General features: G+C 41.8%; 1 protein-coding gene across 1 annotated transcript; it reads right to left on the bottom strand.

The window, feature by feature from the left end:
* Window positions 1-5,823: 5,823 nt before the first annotated feature.
* LOC139479939 (low-density lipoprotein receptor-related protein 5-like) lies at window positions 5,824-19,207 on the bottom strand. The gene is made up of 10 exons (XM_071262877.1): window positions 19,080-19,207; window positions 15,106-15,342; window positions 14,264-14,432; window positions 13,143-13,270; window positions 10,263-10,422; window positions 9,482-9,591; window positions 8,682-8,768; window positions 8,344-8,436; window positions 7,885-7,969; window positions 5,824-7,013 (listed from the first exon to the last, which is right to left on the bottom strand). Exons 1-10 carry the CDS (start codon window positions 19,144-19,146, stop codon window positions 6,812-6,814), a joined length of 1,338 nt encoding a protein of 445 aa, XP_071118978.1. The 5' UTR covers window positions 19,147-19,207; the 3' UTR covers window positions 5,824-6,811.
* Between the last annotated feature and the right edge of the window lie 5,312 nt (window positions 19,208-24,519).

Below are 24,519 nucleotides of genomic sequence, written 5' to 3'. Positions count from 1 at the left end.
GATGCTGTATTTATAGCGAGGCCGCTGTAGGAAGGCTTTGATATTTCAACAACTAAAATGATTGATAATATTTATAGCTCTAGTTACAGTTGTAGAATATGATGTTTTATTGTCCCTGACGTTATGCATTTCACTAAGTAGCAACATGTGATACGATATCAGCTACATCTTTATTTGTCTGATATGACTGAAGAGGTTTAATAAAAGTGCATCGGGATGATGTTGCGTATATCATGCATGCCTGCCAAGGGATGCATTGTAGTTACCTTGCCTTTCAGTTTATTGCCTACATGCATCGCCTCATTTTAATACCGAATAATGGCGTTGTATTAAGCACTGTGTTTTAGCGTCTGTCCCGGAGGTCGGAAGGACGGTAGTTCGATCCCTTGGCCCTGGCGTTCGACATTAAGGGAAAAAAAAACAGGGCTGGCTGCCTCTAAGACAGTATAATGTCTCTGAGTTGGCTCATGAAGGTATCTCAGTGGGCTTGTGCTATAAAACCGACATAAATCAGGACATGTACCAAGCAGCCATACACACGCGTGCATGCGGGTAACTATAAAAGTGAAATATTCATGAACGTCACCTTAAACCCCACCTCATGTCACCTCAAAACTCATGTCACAGCGTGAAAGCTTCGAGTAGTGAGAAAAGTGCTAAACAGGTAAAAAATGATCAGAGGGGAGGCAAACGGTAAACGCTGATCAGAGGAGAGGCTGAAGGTAAACACTGATCAGAGGAGAGGCTGAAGGTAAACACTGATCAGAGGAGAGGCTGAAGGTAAACACTGATCAGAGGAGAGGCTGAAGGTAAACACTGAACAGAGGAGAGGCTGAAGGTAAACACTGATCAGAGGAGAGGCTGAAGGTAAACACTGATCAGAGGAGAGGCTGAAGGTAAACACTGATCAGAGAAGCTGAAGGTAAACACTGATCAGAGAAGCTGAAGGTAAACACTGATAAGAGTGGGGCAATATGGCATAAACCCATTTCACTCACAGTGGCGGTGGACACCGTATAAATTGATAAGAGATGATAGTATCATGATACTACGTCCGCGTTTGAGTCAGCCTTCCGTGGCAGGAAGCATTACACAACGGCATGCTGTAAATAGTCGAGTCTAGACTAGGCAAACCAGTGGGACAACCCACGTCATCTGCAGAACGACAGTCTGGCCACTTGATCCAACTTTAACACCCCTTACTACCAACAACAGGGTGCTGGGGGCAATCTCTGACCAGGGACCCCCTGGGGAGGAGATGCTAACGGTTAACACTGGTAACATTCAGAAGACTAATGTTAAACACAAATGCGAGATGGGATTTACTGTCAACACAAATCACAAAGAGGCGATTAACGGGATCGGGTGGTCAGGCTCGCTGACTTGGTTGATGCATGATGCACTGGATTGTCTGGTCCAGACTCGATTATTTACAGACCGCCGTCATATAGCAGGAATATTGCTGAGTGCGGCGTTAAACAACAAACCAACCACAAAGAGGTTTCGGCCAATAATACTAACGACGATCACAGAGGCAAAAGACAGATCGAAACTTGAAACACTATAGGTAGTCATGGGGGGTTCTCTGGAAACATTGCACATTGTATGCCCGGAAGAATGGAAGTTGACACTGCAAGCTCATCTCATTACAATTACATCCGTTATGAAACAAACACCATGGAAATAAACTTGTAACAGCCAATGTTGCATAGAAACTGTTGGATAGATTTTAGGGACCTAGCACTTAATATTTTGAGGAGTCGTTGGGGTTTGTGTTGGAGACGTTCCAAACGCGTAACTTGACCCGTTGAATGAGTGAGTGAGTGAGTATGGTTTTACGCCGCTGTCAGCAATATTCCAGCAATGGGCTTCACACATTGTACCCATGTCGGGATTCGAACCCATTCGTCATGGGCTTTATGCTAGTCGTAGCACAATATCAGAATACACAAAGAAACCATGTCGGAATAATGCGACTTGACTGTATAACACTGATTTATCATACATGTGATACATGAATCTGGGACACGCGTACATGTGTCTTGCCCATCTCATTCAGGATTGGTTGACAATACAAAGTGAAAAACAACTTATCGTATAACAGGTAGCAAGGGGACGTGCAGATTTGTATCAAAACTCATATACGATATTTGATTAACAGATATTTGACAATTGAGGTCGCTAGATGGAAAAAAATACAGTTATTTTATACTTCCTCTTGCGATTCGTCATAATTCGTTGTGTAAATTTTTAGATTTTGAACAGGTTTTAATAGCGAATACACTGCTTGTCATTGTTTTTCACATTTCATTTTGTGGAGTCGGCGGATTCGTAAATATTAAACGTCAACCAGAATACCCATTCGTAAATATTGAACGTCAACCAGAATACCATCGTAAATATTGAACGTCAACCAGAATACTCATTCTGATTGTCCGCTGAAAGATGTCCATTGGGCGTTTTTATATATATATACTCTTCAAAAAAAGAAACTTGACATAGATGTAAAACCATTTTTTGCCAAATATCTAAAATAATTACATTAAATGAGAACCAAATAAGTCAAACAGAAAGGTGATGTGTCTATAATTCGCGAAAACACATGCAAAGCACATAAACGTAGCGTTTGGTGATCAATTTTACAGCTTCATCCAAACGCAACCGCCTGTAAAAAACGTGCAGCACAGGATCCTGCATTTAGGCATGCAGGCCCCCCTGCTGAATGGGTATAAAAATCCACATCAACGGCTGTTCATACAGTCCTTATAACGGCAGTAGAGGCGGTGACAGAATGCCAAGACTGAATGCAGCTCAACGGAACAACGTCATTGGGAGATAACAAGCTGGAGCAACTCAGCAAGAAGTGGCCAGGCACTTTGGCGTATCCAGATAGACAATCTCCGCACTGTGGACCCGATACAACAACACCAACAGAGTTGACGACAGACCAAGGTCAGGAAGACCAAGGGTGACAACCCAAGCACAAGATCGATATATCCGGCTGCGACACCTCCGAGACCGCACTACCACAGCCACGTCTACAACCACACAGATCCCTGGGGTACGCAGAATATCAGATCAAACGGTATGCAACAGACTGAGGGAGGCTTGACTTTTTGCACGAAGACCTGTTCGACGTCATTTATTGACCCCACGTCACCTGGCGGACCGTCTGCTTTGGTGCCAACAAAAGGTTAGATGGGCACGTGCAAGGTGGAGAAATGAACTGTTTACTGGCAAGTCCCGTTTTCTACTCACACGTACTGATGGGCGCGCACGTGTCTAAAGACGTCGGGGTGAACGTTTCGCCCCCAACTCCCATTTGTCGGCGAGGGTTTCGGTATGGACCGGAATTCATCACGGTGGTAGGACGCCTCTCGTGCATGTGGCAGGTGCATTGATAGGTGTGCGTTACAGAGACTTGATCCTACAGCCTTACGTTCTTCCTCACGTCAACTTTCATGGCGGAAAGTTCCAGCAGGACAACGCCGACCGCATACTAGTATTGCACGTGTTTGTCAGGACTTCTTACAGCACAACAACATCCAGACATTACCTTGGCCAGCCCGGTCACCAGCTTTGTCCCCTATTGAGCATCTGTGGGACGAGTTGGATCGACGCCTTCGCAGAAGGAATCCACCGCCCCAAACACTTCCGGCGCGTATTGATGCACTTCAGCATGAATGGCAGCACATCCAACAGCGTGTTATTGACAACATGATTGCATCTATGGGTCGTCGGTGTCAAACGGTGATTGATGCACGCGGTGGGCACAACCGAAACTGACATTTTCTGTACCCCTGTGACATTAACTGTATCGTGTACGTGTTTGTGTCTAGGTGACACGATTAATGTTTTGAACATTGTGTACATTGATCTTTAAACAGTGTTTCAATTATGGTTTCTGTGTCCTATTTTGAAACAATCGCGTTATATTACATTTTGAAAGTCAGTGTCAAGTTTCTTTTTTTGAAGAGTATATATTGTGCACTGTGTTTCCACAATGTCAAGCTTCACGTGAAAATTGTTCATTCCCAGTGCGAGATGTTATGTTTAATTGTATAGGCGACAATAAAAGGTGCACGTTTGGACAATAAAATATGGTTAAAACAAATATAAAACTACACCAATCATACCATATTACATGTCTCTTATCCCTTAATGTGTGGTATATTATATACACTGCAAAAATCACAAGAAGCAATTATCACATGTTTTATATTTGTATTGTTTAGGGTGTTACAATTAGATATATCTGTTTCTTTTGAGTGATTGAGTGAATGTTGTTTAACGCCGCATCAACAATCGTCTAGCCATTGTTCCCTTGGATAATGCCTCACATTTAACCAGGGAAGTGAATATGGGCGTCCCGTTATCTTGTAGATTGTTCTCGTCATCAGTGAAATGACACACACATAAATCCTATTGTTAAATATTATACTGTTTGTATGTAAAATGATCAACATGTATCTGATATTTGATAAGAGCTTGATTTCATGGGATATGTCAAGGCTGCCATGTGTGCATGTACATTTTTATATGCGATGTGCTCGTGTGATACATTCTCCTATAATCCATGGGGTAGGAGAGTGGGGAGATGGGAAGGGGAGGGGGGGGGGGGGGGAGGGGGGCGGGAAAAGTGGATGAATCTGTACAAGATGTTACTTTATTCATGCTTCCCCAGAGCTCCATATCCAGGTTATCTGTGACATAGACTTATAAACCTCTAGTGACGTCACTCTCTTGTCTCGCCAGGGTCTTCTTTTACCGACTAAACCTCTACTGGTAGTTTACCGGGCATTCCCAGGGTAAGCCCCGGGCATTCCCAGGGTAAGCCCCGGGCATTCCCAGGGTAAGCCCCGGGCATTCCCAGGGTAAGCCCCGGGCATTCCCAGGGTAAGCCCCGGGCTTTTCTTCACCGTATACCTGCGTGCTTTTAACGTATACAACCTACACCTAACGTCCATAGGGTGTTTCAGCATTGCCGGCGTTTTGGCAAAACTTCTCACACGTCGCCATACGTCACTGCTATACGTTGTTGCGTGACAGGGCCATCAGCAATATCCCAGCCATATAACGACGGTCTGTAAATAATCGGGTCTAGACTAGACAATCCAGTGACTGACATCATGAGTATCGATCCACGCAATTGTGATACGATGACATGTATCAACCAAGTCGGATGCCTGACTACCCGATCCCGTTAGTCACCCCTTACGACAAGCATAGTCGCCTTTTACACCAAGCATGTGTTGCTGAAGACCTATTCTACCCAGGATCTTCACGGGTCCCATGGCAACGGTATCAGCAGAAGTGAATATATACTAAGGTTAACCCAATATTTCAAATGTTGGGCACATATGATCACCTTGCTTCATATGAAATAATTCCCGAAATTCGCTCATATCGAGAAACATACGCAAATCAGGTGAGGGCATACATTTCCTACTGTATTTGCGTTTGTTTCAGTGGTGCAAATCCCGGCTTTTGGTCCTGTGATACGTTTCACATTTTCACCCCACTGTTACATTTCATGGGAATATATTCCTCGGTTGTATTATTTCCCCGAAAAGTAATTCTTTTGAGGTAACGGCAGGAAAATAAGAGCGATCGAAACATGAAAATGAAACGCGGCACCAAAGCTATTGTATTGGACGTGACAGTGAACTAGATGATAGGGAAGTGATGCTGCATGAACATAAAAGATGACACTTATCAAAATACAATTACTGAAGCAAGTGAATGTCCCTATTATGTTCCATGAGTGCTTATTACTCTGCGTTATATTGAAGCGTCCTGTATAAACATTTGTGACCAAAGAAAAATAGATTTCTTTGACACTTGCTATTTTGAATCCGAAATTACAAACGCACACACTATTATTTTTTTGGTTTAATGAGTGAATATATGCCTGTATTTACATCAACGAAAATACATTTTCGGCAATGGCTTTTATGTACATTGTGCCTTTCTGGTCCGAAAAGAGTACCCCATCTCGAAAACGTGCAATGGTATGAGGTTCTAGTCGCTTGTATTCACAACATATCCCATATTCATATTCTACACTGATATCACATAGCTGGCTGGTGATATCATTCAGATACATTACAGTCATTTTGAAATTTACAAACTCAAAAATAGATCTCACTTTATGATGCTAAAGTCATTTCCATGGTAAACACCTAACAGACACATGCGGACGCTTCCAAACTGTCTGATTTTACAATCCACTGGACAACTGGTGGCATTACAGAGTATACTATTCTTAGGAAACGATCTAGATAAAATCTACAATGGTATAATAGTATGGCTACTGCCAACGCGAAACCAAGGCGATTGTTGAATATCGTATCCCGTGATTAAAACGTAAGATGTTGTAGATTTGATCTACATCCTCAGCCGATCAGGTCTGTATCCCCAGATCTTCCATACTCCGCAAGACGAGGGCAGGAGAATCACGGTATATCTCAAATAACTTTCACTGTTTCAGCATATAATGCGAACAACGTGAACTGGGAGTCTGCCTGATTAGACACAGCTTGTAGAATTCAACGCTTCAAGCAATGATATACAGTTTGTCAGCAGGATATTAGGTTTTCAGGGGGAGGTATTTACCCACTGTTGTTATTTGTCTTCTACGGACCCTTCTCCGTGTACGTGTGAGTAACGGGTTACTGAAAACCACGTATCCAGGTCCGACTCTCGACAGCACGCCAACGGGCTCTGAATCCTTCAGAATCATCAGTAATGTACATCCACTGCAACATCGTCCATCAGCCCCTAGGTTACACACGCACGGTGAGGTTCACAATCAGTATTTCTTTGCGTCTCCGATTTCATCGTAGATGGGGTCTTCCCCCTTGCCTCTCTTCAGCTCGTCACAGGGTACCAGATACACACCCGTGTTGTCCTCCAGACTGGCTCCGATCTCCATGTACATGTTGTTAGTGAACGGCCCCTCGCGCTGACGGTCCAAGTAGCAATACGTTTCCTGCCGATGTTCTCTTCTGCGTCTGTAAATCAGAAGATTCAGGTATAATCTCCGGTATAATAATGTGTCGGTAGGGAAACTCATTGATTATGTCAAGTGTCGTTGTAGAATGGGCTTAAGATATGCATATGGATTGTTTAACGTCGCGTTCACGATTTTTGCGCTTATATAGCGACGTGCATGAAGGTGTGTGTGCATGTGTGTTTGTGAGTGAGTGAGTGAGTGAGTGTGCTTGTCCGCACTAATGTCGGTTTTATAGTGCTAACCCACTGAGAAACCATGGCCCAAATTAACAGTGTCCGACACAGACTCCGAGCCGACTAGTCCTTGTTTCATTCCCTCAACGCCTTAATGACGAGCGAAAGGCTGGGTATAACTAGAAGTACCATCTTTTAACGTATTTTGGTATGAGGCGACCGGATGTGAACCACTGACCTTTCCGACTAGACGCTCACTAGACTACGGAGGCGGTCCTGTATATATATCGATATATATATATATATATATATATATATATATATATATATATGTGTGTGTGTGTGTGTGTGTGTGTGTGTGTGTGTGTGTGTGTGTGTGTGTGTGTGTGTGTGTGTGTGTGTGTGTGTATCACAAAACCAATTACAAAATCAAATGGGACATAATCAAGAAATCAAACACCAACAAAAGAGACTCAGGGATTTGCAACCTATGCATGGAAGAGAAGCTCGAGATTCTCATGCTAACATTTAACAAGCTAAACAAAAGACTTAAGCTTGCAATGGGTCCAACAGACCCCTGACCCAATTTTTTCAGAATAATTGATATATCGTTCCAGGAGTTACTGATACTAAAACGCACAAGCAGCACCACGTGGTCAGGTACACGGCTGACAGGGAGTTGGGTGGACTAGTTACCTGAGCAGGTAGAAGATGGCCAGGAACGTGACAGCCATTAGGAGGAACACCGACACACAGCCCAGCGCCACGAACATCGTTTGCACTGACAGCAACAACAGCAATGGAAACAGTGTAACAACATAATGACGCAACATCTTTACAAGCTTAATGGACGAACTGCAATGGACGTATCATTTTATATAAAGTTTCTTGTTGCTTAATGTCGCACTCAGCAATATCCCAGCTATATGTCGGTGGTCTGTAAATAATCAAGTCTAGACCAGACAATCCAGTGACTGACATCATGAGCACCGATCTGCGCAGTTTGGATACAATGCCGTGCATCAATCAAGTTAGCGCGTCTGACCACTTGTTAGTAGCGTCGTACATCAAGCACGGGTTGCTAAAGACCAGTTTTAACACGGATCTTGTTGGGGGGGTGGAAATAGGTGAGGCAGATGCAACTGAACGGCTCACCAAAAGACAAATGTACTCCCGACTCCACCTCGACACGTGAAGCCCCGACTGCAGGGGTCATATGCTCGTCCTGGGCCGCGTCATACTTGGAACCTGCAACAAACATTAGTGCATAACATGAGGGGAATATTGGTGCTTGAGTGAGCATGCTTCAGGCCGCTCTCAACAGTATTCCAGTAATATCACGACGAGGGAAATGGACTTCACACATTGTACTCATGTTGGAAATTGAACCCCGGCCTTCAACGTGACAGGCGAACGCTCTACCCACAAAGCTACCCCAATGCCATAGCGGGATTTAATTTTTCAGCATTGTTGATAATGGTAAAAGTATCTACCCGAACGTTCCTCATCCACGTCGATGTGCGAATCTGAAGTCGCAGGCGCCACCACAGTCACTTGAGTGGAAGATGTTACCGAAGACGCTGAAAATATAGAGGTATTTTTGATTGTTCACCTAGGAAAGAGTAAAACATAGCAATATATACATCAACAACAAATACCACGGCACACGAAATTCTAAGGGAATTCATGACGCAGCTGTATCGCAGATTTGTTATGTGTTCATGGAACGAAACCAGACTCCGTGATAATAATCTGGGAATTGATTACTTTCACTCGTGAATGTTTATATTTTGCCGTGGCCAAAGATTGATGAATATATTGTTTAAAAGCAAACGTTACGGATGATCAATCATTTTTTTACGTGCATTTTCAAAACTTCTCTGACACGTTTAATATTTGAATAATATTTACTCTTTTCTTGGTTCCTGACAATGTATTATGACACAATGAAATGTTACTGTATTGTTACTAAATGATCAAACGATCATGGGGATTCTACTCAACATTTACTGACATTAAACTTCTCGCCTGAGATGGATTCTCCAATAGCGCCCAGGGACATTGTATGCGAGGATAAGCCTAGTCAAACATCTTTGCTTTCACCAAAACAGTCAAACAGGAGATTTAAACAACCCTCGTACATTTTGTTACTGCTCTTTGTCAACTTTCTTTTTGACGACAGTCACATGTAGGACCTCGCTAATAAATACTGGTCAGATATATAACAACACCGATTCAACCCTTTGTCTGCCAACTGGAGTGAGCTACATCTCTGTTGTTGACGATGCCGTACCTGACGGTGAGGAGATGTTGGAGATGACGTGGATGCCGGCGAGGTGGGAGAATCCGTGGGACTCCAGGGAGCTGACATTGCCGCCAGACACGGGGATGTACAGAATAGACCTGAGATAGGACAGTGGTTCAGTGTGGATGCTGCTTCGAGGTCAGCCAGTGCAAGGATATCCGGACACAGATATTAAAAGAAGGATACTCCGCCAAAAAGACATGAGAGAGTGAGTTTGGTTTTACGCCGCTGTCAGCAATTTTCCAGCAATATCACGGCGGGAACACCAGAAATTGTTTTCACACATTGTACTCATGTCGAAAATCGAACCCGGGTCTTCGTCGTGACGAGCGAACGCTTTAACCACTAGGCTACCCGACCGCTCCCCAAAAGACATGAGAGGCTCAAGAGTATACATGTATGTGAAGGTTTATTCATACTAAAACTTTTACAAGTTCAATTATCAATGTAATATACAGTAATAGAAAACAATATGCGCAAATGTTTAAGACATGTTGAGTGATACAGCTCTAAGACTTTTACCACTTTGGTGAAACCTACGAGCACGGATTTGGTGTTGACAGACCAAGCAACATATTCAGGGCGATCCTGGGATTCGGAGGTGTCCGGCATGTCTAAGGGACGCAACTGTGCACTGCGAGTTGTTGCGTCTCAGACGTCTGGGCCACCCCTAGTTCATTGTTCACGCCCTACTAAACGACATGATGCGTGATCACTGGGAATAACGTGATCTGTGTTTTCTGGGTGGGTACATACTGAGGGGTGCTACCTTTTTTTGTGCCAGTCTGTGAAATAGAGGCGTCCCTGGTGGTGAAAGATGTCAAAGTAGTGCGCATTGGTCTCAGACAATAGGACCCTCCTGCTCCCGCCATCAAGCGAAACCGACTCTATGACCTTCCGCTTGGCGTCACACCAATATAGTCGGCCATCTGTCAAACAACGGACATTTTTACACTACCACAACACAACAGCATCTAATGTCAACAACATTGTCTAACTTCATGACGGCACAATAGTATCTTATCTCATCAATATAACAACCAACATTCTCCCATTATGACGGCACAATAGTATCTTATCTCATCTATATAACAGCCAACATTCTCAGATCATGACGGCACAATAGCATCTTATCTCATCTGTATAACAGCCAACATTCTCACACAATGACGGCACAATAGCATCTTATCTCATCTGTATAACAGCCAACATTCTCACATCATGACGGCACAATAGTATCTTATCTCATCTATGTAACAGCCAACATTCTCACATCATGACGGCACAATAGCATCTTATCTCATCTATGTAACAGCCAACATTCTCACATCATGACGGCACAATAGCATCTTATCTCATCTATATAACAGCCAACATTCTCACATCATGACGGCACAATAGCATCTTATCTCATCTATGTAACAGCCAACATTCTCACATCATGACGGCACAATAGCATCTTATCTCATCTATGTAACAGCCAACATTCTCACATCATGACGGCACAATAGCATCTTATCTCATCTATGTAACAGCCAACATTCTCACATCATGACGGCACAATAGCATCTTATCTCATCTATATAACAGCCAACATTCTCACATCATGACGGCACAATAGCATCTTATCTCATCTATATAACAGCCAACATTCTCACAATATGACGGCACAATAGTATATAACAACCAGCACATCCAGATAACACATTGGTTAGTATATCTTGAAGCAAAAATACGATTTTTCAACAAAATTCCGGCACTACCAGTACAACACCACCACCCCCTCCGCGCTCCCATAGCACCCTCTCCCGACCCCCACCCCACCCCCTCTCCCGACAACCCTGCCCACCCCAACCCCTCGCACCCCCTCCCGAATATTTAATTTCCCATCCCAGATGAGCCAATTCAGGAAGAGTATAACCCATTGTGCTGTGGACACTCACATATCACCATGACATCATTGTGATTGGGTCCATTGTCGTTGTGACATACTTACCAGATACAATGGACATGTTGATGACAAATTTCCAACTGAGGGCAAATCGGAAAGTGAATGTTGTGACGTAGAAGGTAGGCGAGTGCAACCAGTTGGGGGATGAGAGGGAGTGAGCGAGTGGTTGAGTTGGCTTCAGCAAGTACTTGAACAGTATCTCACGGCGTAACGCAGGCCGTACTGGTTTACTAAATAAATCATAATCAGGGCAATCGGGTCTTCACACGAACGGCCAGCAGGTGCTGGTACGTCAAAGATACTTTTACAAGACATTTGAACGCCTTGAGTTGCATGTATCACTAGCGATATGATATATGAACGTGCATCACGAGACAGAAGCTCGAGGGTGCACTGGAACGTGCAGCAAGTCAAATCCTGAAATATGTGTGTGTGTGACAATATCAGATCTGCCTTCCGAGCGCCAGTTGGGTCGGCATGTTATCTCAAATATGAAAAGGGTCAATTAGGAAGTGACAAGGAGACATGACGTCCGAATAAATGTCATGGTGTCCGTACAGACAAGCAAACCGACTTGCATGGTACTTGAGAAATCCTTTCAGACACAAACGCACACAGACACACATACACACAAAAACACACACGCACGCACGCACGCACGCACACACACACACGCACACACACATGTGTATGTGCATGCACGTCGCTATATAATGCCAGGTTAACACAGTGCCGATTATGGCTCCCGTTTGAGATCAGACAGCGCTACGACGCGAAAAGTGAAAAAGTCGGATTACTAACCTCAGTGATCTGGAATGTCCTATCATTGTCTGAACGCAGTCGTGTACCTTCATAACAGAGTCCCACGGATCGGGAAAGGTCCAGAGGGGTCGACCAAGCACTCCCGACAGTATGGTGCGCCCCGTAACATTCGGGAAACACAGCAGATTTTGTCTAGTCGGATTATGTGTGTGACAGTCGTGACAGATTCTACTGTGTCGGATCAAGATCTTAACAATGTCCTGTGTTGTCTGGACGGGGTCCTGTGGATCGGGACGCTGTCGCGATGAACGGGCGCGAATTGTTCATTGCCTTTTTTTGTCGATCGTGTCCAGACTGCTTCCAGATCTTGCCGAATGCTAACCGTTTTTGTCGGTTCACTGTCCGGTCACTGTCTGATCTCTGTCGGATGGCATTTGGGAGAATCGGGACAATGTTGGGACAGATTCTGTCGGTCTTTTTACCATGCGGAAGATACACATCGGATCAGTTTCGGATTGAGAACGGGAGAATCGGGGCGAATTCGGCTAAAAACGCCTGAACAATATCTGATTGTTTGTGAATTTCCCGCCACGAATCACAGGATCTTGATCAGACTTTTGACAAATTTTAATCGGGAATGGTCCTATCAAGGACGGCAGTAAAAATGAATGTGTGACTGAGATAGTTAAGTATAAACTTCCAAGCTACAGAAATCATATTCTGACACTCTACAGGGTTACTACAGGCCATGTACTGAGACACTTTAACCCGGAAGTGTGCGGATACTGCGTATTACGATACCTAAATTAGTATGATTCTCAACCGCGAGTACGACGGAATTCAAAGTTATCAGTTACAGTGGTGGTTGTGTGATTTCGACCCGACCATGTACTGTACTTATTTCAGGGACATACACCGCAGAGACCGAATACGTACTCAGTTTGTCCAGCGTGATTCCATTTGGCCAGATGAGATCAGTTGCCACAAGTGTTGTTCTGTCTGATCCATCGTATGTGGCCGTCTCTATCCTGGGAAAGGCGCCCCAGTCAGTCCAGTACAACTGCCTGTACAAGAAAACACTGGCTATACAGGTTATATTCATAGCGGTGTATATTAGAGTATATCTACATTATATAACCTCCATGTTTCAGTGGTATATTGCTTTTACAGTGACATATACATGTTACAGTGGTATATTGATGTTACAGGTTTAGTTTCAGTTTATCTGTAACTGTTTCAGTGGTATTTTGCTATTACGATGACATATACAATCATGTTTCAGTGGTATATTGCTGTTACAGTGACATATACATGTTACAGTGGTATATTGTCGTTGCAGTGAAATAAAATGTTACAGTGACATGTTGCTATTGCGGTGAAATTCAAACATTACAGTGGCATATTAAGAGTTGTAATCATATAAAGCCGTTAAGATGATATAGAAAGCTTGTCGTGGTACATACAATGGACGAGAAAACATGGTCCCAATGAATGAATGCATACAAATCATAGTGAATAGTAAATCGTTTTTAAAACACATATGGATTTAAAATAAAACCCATTTTGTTGTGGAAATTAGTGTAATGTGGATATATTATTATTTATCAAAGTATGCTGAGTTGGGCGTTACACAACAAACAAACAAATAATCATCAAAGTAATTTCACATCATGCAATAACAAACTTAACTGTATGCTACACACAAAAGTGGCGGAAATGTCCACAAAACAGTAGAAGGATGCTGAGCGCCAAAACGCTTTTACCCCCGGTACTTCAGTGTGTGTGTGAGGTTAGCTGACATTGTGTTGGCAAAGGGATTATTGTCAACTCTGTTCCGCGTCAAGGACATAAAATGTACACTACTGCTCATAAGTACCTACCTCTTTTTGCGGAATCTTTCGTGAATATTAAGAGATACCAGTGTGGTAAGTTATGGTAATTCCCCAAACGTACAGTTTCAATTCCGAATACCAACCGCATTAATCACGCAAACGCACAGCGTTGATGCAACAAACGCAAAGTATCTTTTTACACATCGTACACACATGACAACTCACCGCTTTTCTGTGTATGCAAAGATGGCTCTCGGCTCATGGAGATTAGTATCAATCAACGCATGACTCTCAAGAGTATCCAGGTCCACCTTGCCTATGAAGTCATTACCAGCATCTGTGTAAAACACCAGCCTCTCTGTGACGTCAACAGTAATTCCATCTGGCGTTGCAGCTTAAAGGAAAATGATACAATGCAAACATAATGTAAACATTTATTTTCCAAGTAGCCCGTTGTCAGATGTAATTTAATTTTCTATACGATTTGAATATGCATTTAATGTACGTTATTCATATCAGGGAAAGAATGTATTTTACCGGACACCTTCCGCCATTTTAGTAAGGATTTTCCTTCTTTAATAACGGTTTCTAAGTTTATCAGACACCATTTTCAGCCTCCTCGTTCAAATAACAGGGGATTTGGAGCTTTTTTCCCATACAGCGGCTTCAATTAAATACTTTCGTAAGTAAATGTTATTGTTTGTTATCAAAGCTAATAAACTATACCAGAACCTGTTTGTTGAAACGTGTCCCCGACGGATTCTTGCAGACCATTATGGAACTTCTATTTGCGACTATTTTTTATTTCTTTATGTCCAATTTTCGATGTTAATGAATTGCTTTGATATTCTATTTCGAGTGTTAATTATATTAAGCGATGTCATTGTTTCTGCACATTTTGAGCTTCATTGTCCTAGTTTTATATAAATATTAACGCAGGCGCGTGCGGCTATATCGGTAACAACAACCAAAAACGGCGGATAGGCATTCGGTAAAATACAGTAGCTCGAGAGGTCTACAGAATTAGAGCTTCGGAAATCATTTAGAGCATTTTCTTTTAAACTTACACTCGTTCAGCTGAACTAGAACCAGGTCCGTCCCATCATGTAGACTTGTCTGACGAATCTGTTTGAGGAAGACGTCGGTCCAGTAGAGGGCGTGTGCTTCCGGGTCGTAGTCAATGGCAACAGGTCGGGAGATGTTGATGATGGGGAGGGTGGAGAAGTTCATGTGCTGCATGCTGACGCTTTGGACCTTTCCAGGAACGGACCAGTCAGAAACGAGGATGACGGTGTCATCTATCGCTGAAAATTTGAACATCGTTACACCACCTGTCCCTTATATGATTGAAACTGTCATAAGGTTCATAGTTACTCCATCTTGTTGAGAATAAGAACGCATTTAAGAAGTTTTGCATTCACTTTGTGTGATTTTATTGGAATGAACCGTCGTTAACTGAAAGTCATATTGGATGAACGCCGTCATGGTAAGTAGGATTGAACGAAGCGAGGGTATTCTATCAAGAACGTGTAGAAAATTCAGATTTAGAAAAGGTACGATATACCCTGAGTACAAATATATATTGTCTCAGTGGTCATAAGATGCAACTCTGTATTTATTCCAGGTGTTCGGATGTAGTCCGTCAGCGTTGACGTGTTCTTTTAGATTATACTCTCGTTCATACGCTCATGAATGTCGATAATGTGAGTGATGTCTCGACGGAAAGAAAGGCAACATAATTGTTAAGTTCAGATTCAATAGTATTGACATATCAATGACCCGAACTTCATACCAACAGTCAAAACACGTCAACATTCGCGTCTATGTACCTTTGTAGATCTGAATGAGTGATAAAGTCTTAGAGGTTTACAAACTCCACTGACACCACAGACCACGTGTATAGTGCTGTCTCTCCAGTCAGGGAGAACATGGGATTACAACCCATTACCAGCACCGCGATTGTCTCCCACAACCCCTACATGCCCAAGCCCATACCCCAAATACACCTACACTTAGTTTAAATGATATTTTTTACCTTTTGTAATAGTAGAAGCAGCTTTTTCAAAGAAGGTTCAAGCTAATTTGCCCATGAGAGTAAGGCTTAGTTTAGATGGAATAAGCCAAGGTTAACAATGTTATCATCTGTTGGATATGATCAAAGATATATATGCTGACTAATGTCAATAACCATCCATTGTGCTAAATGATAAACAAATGCCACAACTTTTCGAATTCGACCCATTTGGACAAAATAATTTCAAGGTTTGCTTGTTGCATACAAAATCTATATTCTATACTTAACACACAAAACAGACACCACAATGGACACTGTACAAACTGCAACACTGCCGAAAATGTTTTTATTCACTGTCCTCGTTATCATTCTGACCATAAGCAACGCTATCAAGCATTACCTTCACAGTACAAAAACAGTGTCTTCTTTTACTCAGACTCTAACAACCTATCCTCATCATTTAAGAGTTTATCGTTCACTTCATTTCTTAGACGGGGTCAGGTTGAGTTAAGTTCATAATAAATATAGCCAATATAAAGGTAAATACCTGACCCAAAAGTATACATGTATAAGTTAAGAAAATATATAAGATATGACTATATAAAAAAATAGAATAAATAATTAAAGCTTACAGCGTAGTTTGATGAGTAAAGAAAAAGTAGAACTATTTCAGAGTAAGTATTGAGAATGGGCATGTATAAGTTAAATGAATAAGTATTATAACAGATTATGAATGATTACAGAAATATATGTTTAAGAGTATCATATGAGCGGTCGTAAAACCTCAAATGACTGACTAACTGCTTGATGATTAAAATGTGCTATTTAATTTGTCATACTATGGCTATTTAATTGCTTACTCAGAAACAATACGTCGAATCTATGTGCTTGATGATTCAAATGTGCTATTTATTTTGTCATACTATGGCTATTTAATTGCTTACTCAGACACAATACGTCGAATCTATGTGCTTGATGATTCAAATGTGGTATTTAATTTGTCATACTATGGCTATTTAATTGCTTACTCAGACACAATACGTCGAATCTATGTGCTTGATGATTCAAATGTGGTATTTATTTTGTCACTAATGTATCTCGATAAATAATTATCTCCATACAGCTTGGTCTCCTCGTTTTGCCACCTATTGTGCTGGATACAAGTGCAGTCAGTAAATGAGAATCGAAAATGAGGAGACAAAAGGGGTATTAACTAACTGTTAGTGAAATGTCGCAACATGTAGGAAAATATCATCTTTAAAGTACATATAAAATTTAATTTTGTACAATGTTTTAAACTTATTTACATATTTAAATTACATATATAATTTAAGATATTCAATGTGATAATTTAATTTAATTTAATAAAAAATGAATTTGGAGTAGTAAACAAGCTCCACGGTTATTACAAGTGGGGGGTCCGCACTTCCAGCGAGTGTACTGAACGCAGGCTGGATAGATCTCTATGATAATGTGAACGATGTTCAATATATCGATATCTCGGTTCACACAATTTGAATATTGCAATGATTAAGACCCTTGTTTTGACAAGTTGAAAAGCAATCAATGAGATCGTATATATACATATATAATTTATTTCTGCTCCAGATTCAGACTGGTGACAGGCATCCACCAACGAGAGGAATACATCGCAAATAATGACCGGCAGAAAACAACCTCCAATTAAGTATGTTAATGATGTATCTCAATATTGTTGGCCTGTTTGAAGATGTTTGTACATATCAATCAGTAAGTAAGTCAACTCAATCAATGTCTTGTTCATTACAAAGCTTTTCATGTAACAGATTTTCAGAATCTATGTTCAAGAATATGTATCGTAAATCTTTGAAGTTGATGTATGTAGACCTTAATAATTATACGTTAATTAAATCAATAATCATATTCATATAATTGAGTTCAATAGAATGTGTATCTGAGTATGCTTCTTGAACTGTATCGCATAGTGTATTTTGTCTGTATATGTGTATTGTGTGCATGTATAAATGGATAAACTAATACATAATATTCTGCAACAGACTTTAGTTAATCAGCCTATTGTCTCTCTATTTATCAAGGCTGAATGCACTTTTACTCAGAACAATAGGGGAGGGCACAGTGAGGTGTCCCAACTATTTGACTGCCATTCTAGAAGTTGGTGAAAAAGTAAGAAAACGTACAACTTTATGGATAACAGGTCTTTGAACGGCATTTAGAAGTGATACACATAAGGAAGAAAATATATAGATGTCAACTTCTTAATTCTTTATTGGTGTTCCTCATAATAAAGAAATTGACATCCATGTATTCTCTTCTTTTTATGGATAACAACTTTCAAAATAATTCTAGAAGTTGGTGAGAAAGTAAGAAAACGTACGTCATGGATAACAACTTCTACAATAAACAATAAACCGGAAGTTGTTATCCATAAAGTTGTACATGTTCTTACAGGGTGGTTTCAAAGAGAGAATGAACCAGATAGACATACACACAGACACGCACACACAGACACGCACACACAGACACAGACACGGACACACAGGCACGTATATCCGACTGCACATACTGCACGACTGTCTTCTGGTACAGACAGTTCCTTTGGGAGTTTTGAGAAGCGTGTCATCATAAAGGGCCATACGTACCCTCAGGCCCAACTCCCTGAACCATCACGATTGGCGGACTATGTCATAAAGCACTTTTGGAGGGCAAGGCTGCCCGTTAAGGTGATATCGGTAAATGACCCTGCGGTAATTGCGTGGCATATTTGGTACCATCTCGGCCAATGTGGTCAGATTGAAACATACCTTCACTACAAGAGTGTGATTCAAACAGAAACATACCTTCTCTACAGGACAATGATTCAACGCGATACATAGCTTCTCAAAAGAACAGTGATTCAACCTGATACATAGCTCACTACACGACAGTGATTCAACGCCATACAAGCCTTTATTGCAAGGCTGTGATTCACCGCGGTTCATATCGATTTTTTCAATCCAATCAATGTCATTGACTGTGCCTGATAAATACCTTCAGAAGTAAATCCCGACAAGAAGATCGCGATGAAAGCTCCACACATAACCGTCCATCCTTCCATGGTCGCAGCGTCTGACTCAGTGCAGCAGCAATGTGGCCTGCCAGTGACACCACACAGGATAGACTGTGATCACTGACAACAATGGTAGCTCTCTTCAGTTGACTTCCTGTATGTACGCATGCTGCGTGTATACAACATTCACAGTTTCATAACCTATTCACACCGATTCTCTTGCATTTTATTAATACAACAAGGTAGAGACCTCATTTAAGGAAATAATCCCGTGTGAACTGAGATCAAATACCATAATTAGCTCCCATCTATGTCATCCTACACAGATAGCACACTTTCTAGGTTACACAATAGGAACTTGTTGTAAAAGACGACTAAATGGATCGGATGGCAAAGGCTTGGGGAGTGTCATCATATTCCGACGGCGTTGCTCGTCAACCACTGAGCTGTCTCATTCAGACACGGTTATTAACACGCCGTCGCCCTATAGCTGTAAAATTGTGACTGTAATAACATAAACAAACTCGATGTGTTACAGAGTAATGGTTGTATTCAACCTGATCTGTAATATAAGCCTACATATGTCCGAACCAATTCTTGTACCATATGCTCCCGTATTTATTCAGCTGAACAATTGATTCGCCTTTGCATGTGTTTATGAGGGGTGCCACCGCTGGGGCAGGATACCCTCACCTTTTCGCGAGCCCCTGATATAAATATTATTTGATAGTGATTCACAAACACATGCTTATGATATACTCGAAATCGCACAATGGACTCCGCTTCTAGAAGATATTTCGCATGATTATGGAAATGTTTTTTGTCGCTTTAATTTAATATATTTATAAAAAATATCCCCAATAATTAAATGTTAAATCCAAGTCCAAGTGTTTTGTAATTTACCATGTAAAACAGAAACAGATGAACTTTATATGAGTGTATTGTTTCATAGGCATCATGATCTGTCCAATAATTCCGGAACGTAACAATGGCGTATCACACTCAGCTAAAGGACCGGCTTCCTACTGCAGGAAATGTGTAAGATATGTATTGAGTGAGGCTATGAGAAGGGAGTGTGTGTACATGTCGTCCATCAGAAGTGTTACGTTTCAAATTTCGACTTGTTTAAGAATCGTTCCCTTTTATTGAGTCAATCCATATCATGTCACGAAACAATATATTTCAATGCCAACCTGACACAAAAATACTGCCCTGAAAAAGGTTTGGTCAAATCACGCCACTGACTCTGACCTCGAATTTTGACTTGTCACATGATCACTATTGACCTATCACGTGATCAATATGGACCTCATCGGCAAGAAAGCAACACGGGATTTTCGAGTGGCAATACACGCCGATCTTACTGAATATCCTGTTGACTACAGGGATAGCAGTAACACCTAAAGATGAAAGTAATCACTTTATAAATTACTTTCGGTATAACAAAACAATTATTAGTCATGGCGACCTCAGTATGCGAAAACTAGGATTTTGAACATGCAATTTTTACATTCAGGTCCCACGGATAACAATGTTCCAACCATGTGCTAGATGTGTATATTGAGACAACTTAGTCTGATCGGGTTTTAATGCACCTAAGCTTACTTACACGTTTTATCTGGGGACAACCTTCATATGACTTGGTCGCCCTTGTCCAAGGCAAAAGTGTGAGCATACAAACGATCATTTAATGATAAATATATACAACTTATTGAAAAATAAATAAATAATGGGGCATATATTCATACACAAAACCAGACACAACAATGCAAAAACATTTGTAGTATTTGTTTATTGAAAATTCCTATAATTCAATCTCTAGATCTCTGCTATTAAAGATGTTTCAGCGTCAATGACCCCAGTTATCTTGTTGCTAGACTAACGCCACAGAGCACTGCTGTGCGGCTGTTTTGTGTAGTCAAGTTTTCCAAATTACGTCAAAAGGCTTTCTCTGTTCGTTGTTTATCAATAAAGCATACTCCGGCTATGTGACGTCGGTCTGTAAATAATCGAGTCTGGAACTGACAATCCAGTGATCGCATTCTTAAATGACCATTCGTGATCGATAAACATGCACGCTCGAGGCGACAAGCTGACTTTGGGTCGTTTCAAAACTTGCTTCAAAATGTTTCCAGTAAATATTAGCAAATTTACTTTTTGGCTTCCTCTTAAGTTGACCACTTACAGACTGGAATACTGCTTAGAGCGGCATTAAACAACATGAAACATGAAGCCCATATCTGGTGTCCCCCGCCGTGATATTGCTGGAACATTGCTAAAAGTGCCGTAAAACCATACTCACTCACACTCATACTCAGGCTAACGCATCCAAAGCCCTACAATTGATGAGTTATATAACCCTGCTAATTTCATTTCATCCTAATGCAGCTTCGCCCACTGAAGTCCACTGCACGAAATTAACGTGATTGTAACATGACATGACACATTGGGAGGTACTCTTGTAGGAGGGATGCGACATTTTCCGCTCGATGTCAAACGTCCAACTCCCTATACTCCACGGAGGGGTGGATCTCCGATACCCTGTTTACAAGTTACAACAAACCACGTAACAAACAATTGCCACCTGCATTGCCTGTACAATGGGTGTTCTGTTTATATACCGAGGACAAAGTCATAAGCTAACAAGAATCAAGAGACCATATGTTTCTAAATCTACAATAGTACTTGTACTTTCTTACAACACTGTTGCAATACACAGCAGTTTACACAACCTTTCAACTCTGAGTCGTAAATACCTACCTAGGATATACAAATCCCACAGTCATTATTATGAAACAATTACTCACAGCAAACGTTTCGTAAGACGACAGGAAAAGGAGATTTGTCACGGCACTTGTTACAAGTCTAGCTGCTGTCCTGAACTAGGACGTAGAGGAAAGGGGCAATTCTTGTGGAATTATATATATCACACTTCAGACATTTGACGACGTTCAGGACCAGTGAAGATCCGGGTTAGAATTGATCTTCAGCAACCCGTGCTTGCCGTAAAAGGCGGATATGTTTGTCGTAAGAGGCGAGTAACGGGATCGAGTGGTCAGGCTCGCTGATTTGATTGATGCATGTCACCGTATCCCAATTGCGTGGATCGATGCTCATGATATCAATCACGGGATTGTTTGATCCAGAATCGATTATTTACAGACCGCCGTCATACAGCTAGAATATTGCTGAGTGCGGCGTTAAACAACAAACACACAACGACGTTTTGGGAAAAGAAAACATTCAATATGTTTTGTCGTGCAGAACGCCAGGCGTCTGTTCGTTCAGCACATAGTCACAGCAGCAGTTGCTGTGTACGTTTTATCATCTTGTAGGAATAATAAACTTGGTTGTCATCAACAAGGCAACAGATCGTTTTTGTATACGTAGCAGGGTGTTATTAGGTCGGACTTGCTCAGAGATGATTTTGGTGTATGTTTAACTGTCATATGCGTAATACTGCTTTAAAATATCCAACATTTTATGCCTACAACTCGGTTAATGGACTATTCTAGCAACCCACCACCATCTACGACTTGGTCTAGTCTGCTCCAAAATGACTGCCGATAAGTCGCATCCGACGATCCGAGGTTGATGGGTGTGTTTTGTCAGTGGGGAGTATTAGCAGCGCGTGGATTTATCATCATCATGCCACGTTGCTGACGGGGTTCACCTCTTTGGTCACGTGGACAAATTTAATGACCGCCACATGTACATGACATATTTAAAGAACGTTTAATTATCCTTGAACGATTCCCATGAGTTCAAGAAGGTCATTACTGGACAGAGGGCACGGGTGGCCCAGTCGTCTAATGCGCCACAATTTGCTGTGCAGAGTTGCGTGCTTGGGGTCGCCAGAAACCTATGATTGTGGGTTCGAATCCCGGTTCACTCCGATTATGTTTCTAGATCTGTTAGCACCATACCCGTGCTCGTGGGTTTCACTGAAGTGGTAAACGTCCGAGACCTGCATCACTTGGGGCTTTCCTTCCACATTAAGCTGGCACGCCGTGATATGACTGGAATACTGTTAAAAGCGGCGTTAAACCAAACTCACTCAATCATTCCTGGACCAAAGGGCATTTGTAAATTTCCAAACTGCGCTACACATATCTTCATCTGATTACCATGGCAAGATGTGTGAAACTAAAGTTATCTTTTCACAGACATACGCATAGTCAATTGGTTGCAAACTCCCCGCGTATGGACGCTGCAGTCAGTGGCACTTTTCTACGAAAAACGCAAGCGCGGTCCGAGAATCGGAGCTGATCCGAATATTATCAAGATGCTATTATACTGAAAAGAAAGGTTAAGTCATTGATAGTTTTACAGTCATTATGGCATATGCCAGACATGAGATTGGTTGGTTGAATGGTTTGTTGTTTTACGCCGCACTCAGCAATATTCTCAGCAATATTCCAGCTATATGACAGCGGTCTGTAAATAATCGGGTCTGGACCAGACAATCCAGTGATTAATATCATGAGCATCGATCCACGCAATTGAGATCGATGACATGCTTCAACCAAGTGAGCGAGCCCGACCACCCGACCCCGTCAGTCGCTTTTACGACAAGCATAGTCACCTTTTACGGCAAGCATGGGTTACTGAAGACCTATTCTACCCCGAAATCTTCAGGGGTCGCCAAACATGAGAAGATGAACCAGTTGAATGGCTTTTAACTATCAAAATGTGTTTTTTGCCGGTGGAACAGTATATGTTAAACTGTTCACGAACACCCTGTATCATTGTCTATAGGCTAGAATTATTGAAATACCAGCAGTTATTTCAACTAATTCAGTTCTACTTCAACTAACCATTTCAACGATTAGACACCATGGTCCGAGTGCTCGTATCATAACTAAGTGGGTCAGTGCCATGTTTGTTTGTTTGTTGTTTAACGCCGCACTCAGCAATATTCCAGCTTTATGGCGGCAGTCTGTAAATAATCGAGTCTGGACCAGAACATCTAGTGATTAACATCATGAGCATCGATCCACACCAACCTGTATGGCGGCAGTCTGTAAATAATCGAGTCTGGACCAGAACTTCTAGTGATTAACATCATGAGCATCGATCCACACCAAGTCAGCAAGCCTGACCATCCGATCCTGTTTTTCGCCTCTTACGACAAGCATGGGTTACCGGAGACCAATTCTTACCCGGATCTTCACGGGTCGGCAGGGCCATGAAAAAATGGCACAGATATATGTTTTCAAACTACAAACGTAATTTAGGGACTGGTCATGTATGATAGGAAGGAGGGACATGAAAAAATGTTACATCAAATGGGAGTGTCACCAAATTTGATACAGTCCTAAGGCCAATCTCACCAACCCCGGCCCCCATAATAAATGACCAGTCTATTACCATATGATTGAATAGATTGTTTGTCCTCGTTCATGGAGAACATTTCAGTAA

Source organism: Haliotis cracherodii, unplaced genomic scaffold (genome assembly GCF_022045235.1).
Source record: "Haliotis cracherodii isolate W230 unplaced genomic scaffold, xgHalCrac1.p SCAF_1, whole genome shotgun sequence".
Taxonomy (NCBI): Eukaryota; Metazoa; Mollusca; class Gastropoda; order Lepetellida; family Haliotidae; genus Haliotis; species Haliotis cracherodii.
This window is presented reverse-complemented; position numbering and strand designations above follow the sequence as displayed.

What these genes read in the sequence shown, in the direction of transcription:
- LOC139479939 (XM_071262877.1), bottom strand. Translation starts at nt 19,146, where the DNA reads ATGGAAGGATGGACGGTTATGTGTGGAGCTTTCATCGCGATCTTCTTG. An exon ending in TCTAGTTCAGCTGAACGAGT is followed by an intron (nt 14,433 to 15,105) that starts GTAAGTTTAAAA and finishes TTTTCCTTTAAG; the next exon opens with CTGCAACGCCAGATGGAATT. An exon ending in CAACATCTCCTCACCGTCAG is followed by an intron (nt 8,769 to 9,481) that starts GTACGGCATCGT and finishes CTATATTTTCAG; the next exon opens with CGTCTTCGGTAACATCTTCC.